This window comes from Phacochoerus africanus, chromosome X (assembly GCF_016906955.1).
Source record: "Phacochoerus africanus isolate WHEZ1 chromosome X, ROS_Pafr_v1, whole genome shotgun sequence".
Lineage (NCBI taxonomy): Eukaryota > Metazoa > Chordata > Mammalia > Artiodactyla > Suidae > Phacochoerus > Phacochoerus africanus.
In genome coordinates, this window is record NC_062560.1 from 28,819,352 (window position 1) to 28,832,204 (window position 12,853).

The following is a 12,853-nucleotide window of genomic DNA, read 5'->3' on the forward strand; positions in this document are numbered from 1 at the left end:
ATATTTTAATTCACCACCTCCCCAACTCTCCATTTTCCTTCCGGCCCCATCTGATTTCTGAAAATGTCATTATGAGGGACCGTCGTCGATAGTTTCTTCCCCTTTGCAAGTGACGTCTTAACCAGATTAATTAGTAGCATTACTTGGCTAATGGTAACACGCAGCAATTAAATCTGGTTTACTTGATTTAACATCTCTTGCAGGGCAAACCACTTTGTGTAACTGTCAACAGCGCTTGTGTGTTCTATAACCTGGGACCTTACCTTGATCTCACTTTTTGTCAGGCCAGTAGCACCTCATCACGAACCATCCAGAATACATGTGTTATTTGCCTTTGCTTCTAGTCAACTGAAAATAATACAGATTAGTGTGTTTGTTCATTTTTTGTAGCATACATTTTGATCTATTGTCGTGACTCAACAAAACTGATGCAAACTTTTAATATCCTAAAGATGATTTTTTTCCCCTCTATACTGTTCTTACATTACTAAACTAACCTTGGTCCATGGGCTTTGAGGCAACTGCATTTTTCTTCACACCTCAAAATTTGTTTTCCAGAACGAACTAAATTAAATTTATTTGATTAAAAGTTCAGATAACCTCAGTTGTTTTTTTAAAACTATTCATTTGATGGTCAAAACCATTTACATCTAATATATTTGTTCTATATAAGGGACATGTGTTCTAGAAACAGGCTGCATGGTGTTCTGGTCTCTATTTTCCTTCTCATGTTTTTCCAAATCACTGTGGAACTTAGGAATTCCCTGTTCTCTAGACACGTTGTTCCTCTTTGTAGAGATGGACTTCACCTCCTGCCACCCTTCCAGGGAAGTGCTTTATGGGAGCCGAGCCTTCCCCAAACAGCCCTCCTACGTCTTCCTGCAAGTGGCCCCAGCAGAGATTGTAGCAGGCAGACTCCTTAGCATTCCTTCCAGACGTCCCTTAGGGGACATGCTCACTCACTGTATCACGCAGCCTTCCAATTCAGTGGTTGGATGAGCAGTCGATAACCAGCTGAGCCACTCTCCTAACTGGGATGCAGATACATGGCCAGGTAGGGGAGAGTCATCCTGAACAAGAAGCAGGTATTTACCTGGTTTTTGTCCAAACAGAAATGCAATTGAACCAGAGACTGACCGGAGTGCCTCTATTCCCCTCCTACTTCTCTTCTTTTTCTATACTCAAATGTGTAGAAAAATGTTCATTCCAGTGAACTTGCCCACGTAACCTACCACCTCCTAAATGGTCAGCAAGAGGATGCAGACCTTGGATCTGGCCATCTCTAGCATGAATTGCCCTTATTTTCCTAATGCTCCAGCTGCTCGAGTTTCTCCTGGCCCTTCAGATCCAGTTGCCGTTGTTCTCTCTGGCTCTTCAGTTCCAGCTGCTGGCACTTCCTCAGGTATTGGTGCTCTGGCTCTTCTCACTTCCCTGCCTTCCGACTCAGATATGTTGGGGGAAATTGAAGACACATGGGTGGAAATTGACCGTTGCTGCTGGTTCTGGATCTGGCCCTTCTTTCAATTATCCTCAGAAATTACCTCCCAATGGGGCTTAGTCCTCCAGCTTGGGCTCTTCTCTTTGGCTTTTGTTCTCTTATTCTGCAAATGTAATTCTGCCATCTTAGCTTCTTTAATGAGTTTTCTAATATTTTTTGGTTCTTAATTCAATTAATTTTGAGTATTTGTGAATTGCTTGGTAGTGAATGGACCACTGACATTTTTCTCCTGGGCAGTTTTACTAATTCATTCCATGTATTCTAATTGCCTCAAACTCTTGGGCTATAAAAATAAAGCAAATATTATGCCAGCCTTCTGTGATCATGGAATAATGGAAGGAGAGGGACTTTCGAGACCATCTAGTCCAAACTACCTTATTTTATATTCTGGAAACCCAGGCCACGAAGGGTAACAGGACTTGCATGAGTCACATAGCTTGTTGGTGGCAAATTTAGAAGACATAGATTTCACACCCAGTAATGTGACTCTTTTTGGTGAGGGGCTCATTCTGTGGATACCAGTGTGGAAACTTGGAAGCTTTCAAGTGAGGAGTATAGCTCCTAGTTGTTTAAGCAGTCTTGTGAAAGAGCAATAGAGTCACAGAGCCACTGGGACTCAAGAGCCACTGGATTGTCAGTTTGTCTTTGGTTTGCATTTATTTATTTATTTATTTAAGCCATGCCTGAGGCATGAGGAGGTTCCCAGGTCAGGGATCAAACCTGTGCCACAGCAGTGACAAAGCCAGTTCTTTAACTAGGCCACCAGGGAACTCCTAGTTTGTTTATGTTGTTGTTGTTTTAAAGCTTCACCCACGCCATATGGAAGTTCTCAGGCTAGGCGCTAAATTGGAGCTGCAGCCACCGGCCCATACCACAGCCACAGCAACACAGGATCCGAACTACGCCTGTGATCTACACCACAGCACACAGCAACACTGGATCCTTAACCCACTGAGCAAGGCCACGTATCAAACCCACATCTTCCTGGATACTAGTCAGGTTTATTACCACTGAGCCACAACAGGAACTCCCCTAGTTTGTTTTTAAATTAATTATTGGAAGAGATTCAGTATCCTAAAGACGTGCCCTAAAACAGAGGTTCGCAAGCTCTAGTGTAACACTGAATGACACAGGTAGAAAGACTCAGGCCTTCTTTGCCTAGACCTGCAACCAGAATCCTGCAATGTAGGGACCAGGATGCATGATTTCAAAGTTTTTCAGGTGGTTCTGGTGTGCTTTCTGGATCAGAACCATTGTTTGAGTCTAGCAGTGTTTGTTAAAGGAGAGTTGGGCCCCCTCCCCAGACCTACTTTCCTAGAAGTTCTGGGAGTGGGGTTTATCTTTAAGCGCCCTAGTGATTTGTATATCCATTAAAACATAGAAGATGACTGATCTGGAATGCTTTGAGTCATTAAAGAAAAAGCCTAGAGCAGTGGTTTTCATGTCCCTTGGTAAGAAATATATTTGACCACATGATTCAGCCAACCAGAATAATAACTAAAACAAAATTTCTCAAGTCAATACTTACTGAATTCAGTGAATGCTGATATTTTCCATTCTAATCCATCTTATTTCATTTTCATAAAAGTAGGTAATTGAAACTGCATTGATTTAAATCCCCTCGCCCACTATAGTTTGGAACATGCTTGTTAATTCTACCTATCATAGATTTAAAACTTTTCTCCCAAATTCTTCTACTTTTGTTTTTTTTTTCTTTTCTTTTTTTTTTAGGGCTGCATCTGCAGCATATAGAGGTTCCCAGGCTAGGGGTAGAATCAGAGCTACACCTGCCAGCCTACTCCACAGCCACGGCAATGCCAGATCCTTAACCCACTGAGGGAGGCCAGGGATCGAACCCGCAACCTCATGGTTCCTTGTTGGATTCGTTTCCGCTGCACCACAACGGGAACTCCTCAAATTCCTCTACTTTTGCCAAGCATTCCAGTTAAGCCCTTAGCACTTACTGGGGTTTCTTGCCTATGAGGAAGGTCCGCTTTTGTTCTGGTTCCACAAGACTGCTGCTGTGTAGACTGCCCTTGTTCCCTGCACATGGGAGATCTTGCCAGCTCCATGTGGCTGCAGTTAATGGCTTGTATCAGTCACAGGGCAAGTAATAGGAAATTCAACCCCAACTAAGAAAAAAGAAAAAAAAATGGAATTCTAAGAGTAACTTAGTTCAGGTGCTGTTTGATTCCCGAATTAGACAATATTGCCTGCATTCCCCTATAAGCCTGTCTCTTCTGGAATGGCTCCATACGTGGCTGATGGGCTCTCTCTTCAGGAGGGCAGCAGGCCCCAGCTACACACTACCCGCTCTGTGTCAAGAACTCTGAGGGACTGAGCACTAATCTCAGTTGGGCTGTTGAGACCATATGCTCCCTCCTGAACCAGTCCCTGGGGACTTGATACTGGAGCTGGGGTTAGTGTTGAAGCTCAGACAAACCAAGATGGCTGACGATGGGGGGGAGGGGGTCATTTCTAAAGAGGATTAGAGACACTACTCTCAGCAGCAGGAGAAAAGGATGGCAGGCAGAAAATACAGATGTCAATCACCAGGCCATGTATTTCCATGGTCTTGCTCTTTGCTTCCTGTTTCCCTGGCTATGATGAGCTTATTTTTCTTGCCCTTTTTTTCCTTTCCTCTAGAAACCACCATAGCCTCGTGAAGTCCCTGATGTAATTAATCTGACAGTGCAAAGTAGCCACTGTCAAAATCAAGCACAAGTGGCCCTCAAGGGAAAGGCTGGTTTAAGTAACTGAAAAGAATTGATTAAAATTCACTACAGGAAATAACTGCTTTTTAAGTGATGAAAAAGGAATAGTAGAGTTAAAGGGGAACCAAACTAGACCATAACGGCCAGCACCCACATGTGTAGTGAGCAGGCTGTGTAATCTCCTGGTGCTCTTTAAATAGACTGTGGGCCTGAGTGTTCTCAGGAGGCATCTGAGCACAGTCAGGGCCTAAAAATATCAAGTGACCACTAACAGATTAAAAGTTATAAACGTTTAAGTACCAAACTGAAATCTGACAAATAGAGCTCAGGTGATCTTATTGTTGACTTTGTACAATTCACTTTATATACTATTTTTTTTTAATTTTTTATTTATTTTATTTATTTTTTGTCTTTTTGCCATTTCTTGGGCCGCTCCTGCGGCATATGGAGGTTCCCAGGCTAGGGGTCTAATCGGAGCTGTAGCCGCTGGCCTACGCCAGAGCCACAGCAACGCAGGATCCGAGCCGCATCTGCGACCTACACCACAGCTCATGGCAACGCCGGATTGTTAACCCACTGAGCAAGGGCAGGGATCGAACCCGCAACCTCATGGTTCCCAGTCGGATTCATTAACCACTGCACCAGGATGGGAACTCCCCCACATATATACTATTTAATGGCTTCTCTTTCTCAAGCCTTCTGTCGTGAGCAGCACACAACTTTCTCCTGCGGGGGGGTGGGGGTGGGGGCGCAGAAAGTAGTCTAGAGTTTTTTGCTAAAAGTAACATTAATATGTTAAAATGGGGAGTTGTTTTATTTTTTGCAACCTAGCTTGGAGAAAGAATGGTGACCTTCAGATAATTCTGGTAATGGTTGTGAATTCTAGTACTTTGAAAACGTACAGTGTAGAACAACATTTTGTACATGAGCTACTGAATCCTATTTTTTCCCCTCTATAATAGTACCAAGTTCTCTACTGTCACAAATTGCTCCCAAGTTTTCCTCAGGTACATGCTTCATACGTGGTATGGTGATCCTGGGTTGTGCATTTTGCCCTGACAACTAGCTTTCATAGCATTTAGATTTTCTCTGCACTCATGTATGCATAGAAAATCCATATCCGAAACTTTTTTTTTCATTTTTTTCTATAAAAAGGATATCAAATAAGCACCCTGAGGTATGTATTTTTCTCTTAATTTGGTCTATAATTTTGCATAGGGGCTTTAAATATTTCCTCATAAATGTATTCTCTCTTCTAACAATATGCCCATTCATTTCTAATTTTCTAATTTCTATCTTTTGAAAGCTATAGCATTTTAATTGCCTATAGAAACTAATCGGTCTCCTGTCCTTGGCAGTGATTTCATTAAGATCTGATTTTTTTTAATGAAGTTTTTCATATATTTTGATCTATAGTGTGGCTTGACCTAAGAACCCAGTCTACCGTTGAGACTCTTAGTAAAAGAATTCCCGGAAATAATAACTTTGTCAAGGTAAGAGCTCTCTTCAAAAGTATATTATAAAAATGCTTGTTTAACAAAAACATTTGGCGCTTTCGCCAAGCTTTACATCTTATTGCACAATACATACTTGATACATTTTATAGACTATTTCTCTAAAGATAATTGAGGTCAACTCAAATCTTTACCTTTCTGTTTTCCTGGCCTTGTGGTGCATTGGAGGAATAGCATTCCAGGTTGATAAACTGAAGGGGATTGTATGAGATCCCAGTGGTTTACCACCCTCAGTGGCTTAAACTGTTCTCCCCAAAGAGCGCTTCTCTGATTCACCTAGTGCTTCCTCTAATTCAGCTGTGCTTTTCAAATCCTTCTCTCCTATTTCCTACTGTCTATCAAAGAAATTTCCAGGTGATTTTGAGTTTTTAAGCATCTGGATTCAGGGAGAGAAAGTAGAAGACACGCCATCCTTTATTTGAGCTGCTCTTCTACTTTCCTCATAGGAAGAAGCTGATAAGAATAATGCCTAATTTCAATCCTTATGTGATAGATCTCTCTTTAGTTAAATGAAGAGAGAACATTTTTGAAACAGGTGAGGTATTTTTCTTAGCACAGTGAAAGCCGAGTTCTCCTACTCTTCAAAGGGAAGTTCTGATTTTTGGTTTATTCCCTTTGTATTTGTCAGTGAGCCTCTTAGATGGCAGTTTCTTGGGGTTCTTGGTTCTGAAACTAGTGCTCAAATCCCATAAATTGGAGCAATCTAACAAACCATCCACTACCCTCACCCAGACAAATAACTTCAGTCTTATTCTGCATATACCCTTACCCATTTCCTACTCTATTCTCTTGATCAACCTGCCCTTACCCTCACTGCTGCATTCAGCTGCACATTGCTTCGAGGGATGCATGTTTTTCTCTCCAAAGCTATTGTAGTCAACTTGTATGCTTTCTACTTAAATCATGAAAACGAGATATTTATATGCTGTCTCATTATTTGGTTTGTGAGATGACCCTTGATCCCGCAAATCGAAGAAGAATACTCCCATAAGTTATTTGCATTTATTATTTTTGAGCACTGATCTTTTTATACCCCTTAGGGAAGCTAGAAAACTGAGTTAAGATTCTTAACTTACAAGGTTGCATTAAAGGAGTTCCCGTTGTAGCTCAGCGGGCTAAGAACCTGACTAGGTATCCATGAGAATGAGAATTCAATCCCTGTCCTCACTCAATGGGTGAAAGATCTGGCATTGCCATGAACTGTGGTGTAGGTTGCAGATGCAGCTCAGATCCTGTGTTCCTGTGGCTGTGGTGTAGGCTGGCAGCTGCAACTCCAATTTGACCCCTAGCCTGGAAACTTACATATGCTGCAGGTGCGGCCTTTAAAAAAAAAGAAAGAAAAAAAAAAGGTTGCATTAAAGTATTAAATCCTCTGGTTTGAGCTTTTTTTGTTTTTTGTTTTGTTTTGTTTTTTGTTTTTTGACCTTTTAAGGCCACACCTGTGGCATATGGAGGTTCCCAGGCTAGGGGTCTCATTTCATTGGAGCTGTAGCTACTGGCCTACACCAGAGCCACAGCAACGCCAGATCCGAGCTGCATCTACAACCTACACCACAGCTCACGGCAACACCTGAGCCTTAACCCACTGAGGAAGGCCAGGGATGGAACCCACAACCTCATGGTTTCTAGTCAGATTTGTTTCCGCTGTGCCACTGGAACTCCTGGTTTGAGCTTTGTTACTAATCATATTGATAAAAAATTAAAAGGAAAAGGGATCACTTTTTGTAGTTAGGTGATAAATGAGAATAGGGATCAAGGAGGAAGAGAGTTGCATTATTTTGATGTACATATTTTCTTTACTTTCACTAGCCCTTATAAATATAGTGTTTAACATACTAATGAAAATGAGTTGAACTTGATCCATTCTCATGGAAGATTGATAAGCCCATCTGGGTTTCATTTTTACCCTTTAACCTTTATTCACTTCACCATCCCTGTGTTCAGTGTATTTGCTGAATTTAGGCAACTACTTTCTTTTTTAATATATACTATTTTTTTTAATTTGACATTAACATTGGTTTATAACATCCTATGTTTCATGTGTACAACATATTTCAACTGGCAACTGCTTTTTTTTTTTTTTTTTTTTTTTTATTATTGTTGTTGTTGTTGTTGTTGCTATTTCTTGGGCCGCTCCCGCGGCATATGGAGGTTCCCAGGCTAGGGGTTGAATTGGAGCTGTAGCCACCGGCCTACGCCAGAGCCACAGCAACGCGGGATCCGAGCCGCGTCTGCAGCCTACACCACAGCTCACGGCAACGCCGGATCGTTAACCCACTGAGCAAGGGCAGGGACCGAACCCGCAACCTCATGGTTCCTAGTCGGATTCATTAACCACTGCGCCACGACGGGAACTCCTACTTTTTTTTTCTTTTTGGCTGCTTCCACATCATTTGAAATTCCCAGGCCAATGATCAAACCTGTGTCACAGCAGTGACCCGAACTACAGCAGTGATGACATTGAGTCCTTAACCCTCAAGCCACCAGGGAACTCTTGCAACTACTTTCCTAAGTAAAATAACTTTATGTTCCTTTAATCTGGCATAACTTTGAACTCTATTCTCCACTAATTTTTGTTGTGTTATTTGAATATGTATGTGTATTGAATATGTATTTATTTGTTTTTACACGCATAAATATATTGTTGCTGGTTCATATGTTTTAAAATAATCTTCTGGTTATGGTCATTAGTTTGATTCAATATATTCTGTAATTTTCAATAGTTTATCACTTTCACAGAATATAAAATTAAAGAGTTTTGAACTAGGCTTTATATATATAATAGTAACATCACAAAAGTTAACATCTGAGTCTCAACTATCTAGATTTTTAGGGCATTGTGTCATTTAATTTTCTCTTTACCTTGCTACATGGATGTTCTTTGAACTGCAAACATGTCACTCTGATCTTTGTTCATGAAAGTGTTTTCCTGTGTCATGAGATTGGAAAAGTATTTTTATCCATGATACTGTGGGATGGCCTTTAGGGCCATTGAATATTTTGTGATTTGTTGGGTTTTAATTTGGTGTTTTATTTTATTTTAAACTGTTAAGAATTTAACTTGCTGGCTGATTTTCATATCTGTTTTTAGTCCAAGACAGGCCTTCCACTTAGCACTTATTTCAGTGCAGTGAAACTTCGTTGGCTCCTTGACAATGTGAGAAAAGTTCAAAAAGCAGTTGAAGAAGAGAGAGCTCTTTTTGGGACCGTTGATTCATGGCTTATTTGGGTATGTCTAATTATCATGTGCATATAGAAAAATTGTTTAGACTGCCTATCAATTTTCTACTCAGGGTTTCATACTTTTAGTTGACAGAATCATTAAGAAAAGCCACACAGAAGTTCCCACCATGGGGCAGTCGTTTAAGAATCCAACTTGCAGTGGCTTGAGTCAACGTGGAGGTGTAAGTTTGATTCCTGGCCCTGCGCAGTGTGTTAAGGATCCCATGTTGCTGCAGCTGGGGTGTAGGTCGCATCTGTGGCCTGGGAACTTCCCTATGCCACAACTGCAGCCATAAAATACAAAAAAAATTAAGAAGAAAGAGAAAAGAAAAGCCACCCAAGGATTTTTCTTGTGCCACAGCTGGTTAAGGACCCAGCATTATCACTGCAGTGGCTTGGGCTGCTGCTGTGGCACAGGTTCAATCCCTGGTTCCTGACCCAGGAACTTCCACATGCTGCAGGCAAGGCCAAAAAAGAAAATAAAGAAATGGAAAGCCACTCAAGAAACAGCAGAACTTTTTTTTTTTTTTTTGTCTTTTCTAGGGCCGCTCCTGTGGCATATGGAGGTTCCCAGGCTAGGGGTCTAATCAGAGCTATAGCCACCGGCCTATGCCAGAGCCACAGCTGCATCTGCGACCTACACCACAGCTCACGGCAATGCCAGATCCTTAACCCACTGAGCGAAGCCAGGGATCAAACCTGCAACCTCATGGTTCCTAGTCAGATTCGTTAACCACTGCGCCATGATGGGAACTCCAAGAAACAGCAGAACATTTTTTAGCCTCTATTTAAGAGGCATTTATGCCTACTTCCTTTCTTTTTTCTTGCATTATTTCAGTAAAAATGGCAGATGATTACCAAAATCATATCTCATGTGTATTATCTTTAGAATAACTAATTTATGTAATTAGCAGTTGGCAAATTTTTTTGTGTATGTCTTTTTAGGGCCGAACCCATGGTATATGGAAGTTCCAGGCTAGAGGTTGAATCAGAGTTTAGCTGCTGGCCTACAACACAGCCATACCAAATCTGAGCCACATCTGTGACCTACACCACAGCTGGATCCTTAACCCACTGAGTGAGGCCAGGGATCGAACCTCCGTCCTCACAAATACTAGTCAGATTTGTTTCCATTGAGCCCCGATGGGAACTCCAGCAGAGCAGTTGGCAGATTTAAGTAGCCTTTATCTCTTGCCTGTCATATAGTCCCTACGGTCCCTTGGTATCTGCTGGGGATTGGTTTTAGGACCCGCCAAGGATACTTAAAGTCCCATAGTTAGAAGTTCTGTATCCACAGATCATATAGTACCATAGTATTTATTTAAAATCCACCTATAAATACACCTGTCTGCACAATTAAAACCTGTGTTGCTCAAGGGTCAACTGTACTTCTTTTCCACTAGCCTTTTCCACTAGCCAGTTGCTTAGAAGAAATCTGTTTAAAACTCTGCTTTCAGAATATGTGCATGGGTCTGTGCAAGGACAACAAAGTGAGAATTGTTATTCCAAAAGATGTGCACACCTGTACACACACACACACGTGAACAAACAGCAGCAACACAGGGTTCAGCAAGATCTTAAGAGGCAGGCATTTCAATGTATTTCACCTTGTTAAATTTAATAAGACTCTGCATCTTTGAAAGATAAAGAGAATGGAAACAAAACTGATTATTTAATGATCGGTTGACTAGAACTGTGCTAACATGGTAGCCACTAAGCTGCAGATGGCCATTCAGCATTTGAAATGTGGCAAGTCCGAATCAAGGTATGCCTGAGTGTGAAATACAGACTCTATTTCAGAGTTAGTAGTACCAAAAAAAGGAAGGTAAAATGTCTCAGTAATAATTTTTAATATTGAAAGGATATTTTGGATATACTGCATTTAAAAATGCATATAGTATTATTAATTTTTTTTTTTTAGAGCCACACATGCAGCATATGAAAGTTCCCAAACCAGGCATCACATCGGAGCTACAGCTGCCAACCTACGCCACAGCCACAGCCACGCCATATTCAAGCCACATCTGTGACCTACACTGCAGCTCACAGCAACGCCAGGGATCAAACCTGCATCCTCACAGATACTAGTCAGATTCTTATCCAGCTGATCAACAACAGAAACTCCTTCTTTATACTTTTTAGATGTAGCTACTAGAAAATTTTCAATTACATATGTAGTGCACATTATGTTTCTACTGGACACTGCTGGAAAGGAGAGAATTAAGTAATTAAAATGTTCCATTCTCCTGCTTTTTGTGCTCTGCTGCTGATTATGACTCTTGACAAAGTGTAAATTACACTGCACGTAAGTACATGTTTAATATGTCCTTTCCATTCTATCTAGTGCTTGACAGGAGGAGCCAATGGAGGTGTCCATTGTACAGATGTAACAAATGCAAGCAGGACAATGCTTTTCAACATTCATTCTTTGGAATGGGATAAAGAACTCTGCGAGTAAGTTGTGTTTTGCCCTAAGAATTAAGTTTTCCAAGTGTCTTGCCTATGTATCACCTAAATCATACTGTTTTCAGTTGTCACTGGAGCACCAAACTTTAAAATTGTTGATATTACAACTACAATATGCAAGTCTATGGTATATATTCTCTTTTTATTTATTTATTTATTTTTTTTTGTCTTTTTAGTGCCACACCCATGGCGTATGGAGTTTCCCAGGCTAGAGATCAAATTGGAGCTGTAGCCGCCAGCCTACACCACAGCTCATGGCAACGCCTGATCCTTAACCCTCTGAACAGGGCCAGAGATCAAACCCGCCTCCTCATGGATCCTAGTTGGGTTCATTAACTGCTGAGCCACAACAGGAACTCGTAAATTTTTTTAAAATTCATGGCCGCCCCCACAACATAAGGAAGTTCCTGGGCCAGGGACTGAATCCAAGCCACAGCTGTGACCTACACAGCAGCAGTGGCAGTGCCAGATCCTTAACCCACTGTGTGGGGCTGAATCACACCTGCACTTCTGTGCTACCGTAGCCACTGCAGTCAGATTCTTAACCTACTGTGCCCTAGTGGGAACTCAGTGTTATATATTCTTTTACAAGAAGCTTTTATTTTATTTTATTTTTTATATAATGATTTGTATTTTTTTCATTATAGCTGGTTTACAGTGTTCTGTCAGTTTTCTACTATACAGCATGGTGACCCAGTTACACATACATGTATAGATTCTTTTTTCTCACATTGTCATGCTCCATCATAAGTGACTAGACATGGTTCCCAGTGCTACACGGCAGGATCTCATTGCTAATCCATTCCAAAGGCAATAGTCTGAATCTATTAACCCCAAGCTCCCAATCCATCCCACTCCCTCCCCCTCCCCCTTGGCAACCACAAGTCTATTCTCCAAGTCCATGATTTTCTTTTCTGTGGAAAGATTCCTTTGTGCCGTATATTAGATTCTAGATATGTGATATCACATGGTATTTGTCTTTCTCTTTCTGACTTACTTCACTCAGGATGAGAGTCTCTTGTTTCATCCATGTTGCTGCAAATGGCATTATTTTGTTCTTTTTTATGGCTGAGTAGTATTCCATTGTGTATATATAAACCACATCTTCCTAATCTAATCATCTCTTGACCCTCCCCCCCCCAGCCTGGCAACTTCCACATGCTGTGGGTGCAGCCTTAAAAAAAAAAAAAAGCGAAAAAAAATTAAAATAGTTGCATACCCAATCTTACCTTACTGTTTTTCAGATTTTTTGAAATTCCAATGAAAATTCTTCCAAATGTTCGGAGTTCTTCTGAGATCTATGGCCTAATGGTAAAAAAAAACAAACAATAATTTTTATCTTAAAAAAAGCTTTACTACTCAGAATTCAAAAGTCTTTTGTGTTACATTTTATATTTTGAGACCTATGATTTTTTTGTGAATGTTGGCAGTATGAAAGA

General features: G+C 40.9%; 1 protein-coding gene across 4 annotated transcripts in view; it reads left to right on the forward strand.

Moving 5' to 3' along the window:
• GK (glycerol kinase) overlaps nucleotides 1–12,853 on the forward strand; it is an 84,605-nt gene that overhangs the window by 33,958 nt on the left and 37,794 nt on the right. For 3 of the 4 annotated variants that reach the window (XM_047764478.1, XM_047764476.1, XM_047764477.1), the window contains exons 5-8: nucleotides 5,629–5,705; nucleotides 8,818–8,955; nucleotides 11,293–11,402; nucleotides 12,659–12,725. In XM_047764478.1, the coding sequence (XP_047620434.1) occupies nucleotides 5,629–5,705; nucleotides 8,818–8,955; nucleotides 11,293–11,402; nucleotides 12,659–12,725 (392 nt within the window). Of the gene's footprint in view, nucleotides 1–1,318; nucleotides 1,403–5,628; nucleotides 5,706–8,817; nucleotides 8,956–11,292; nucleotides 11,403–12,658; nucleotides 12,726–12,853 lie in introns of all 4 variants that reach the window. The other variant, XM_047764479.1, reaches the window with a different exon arrangement.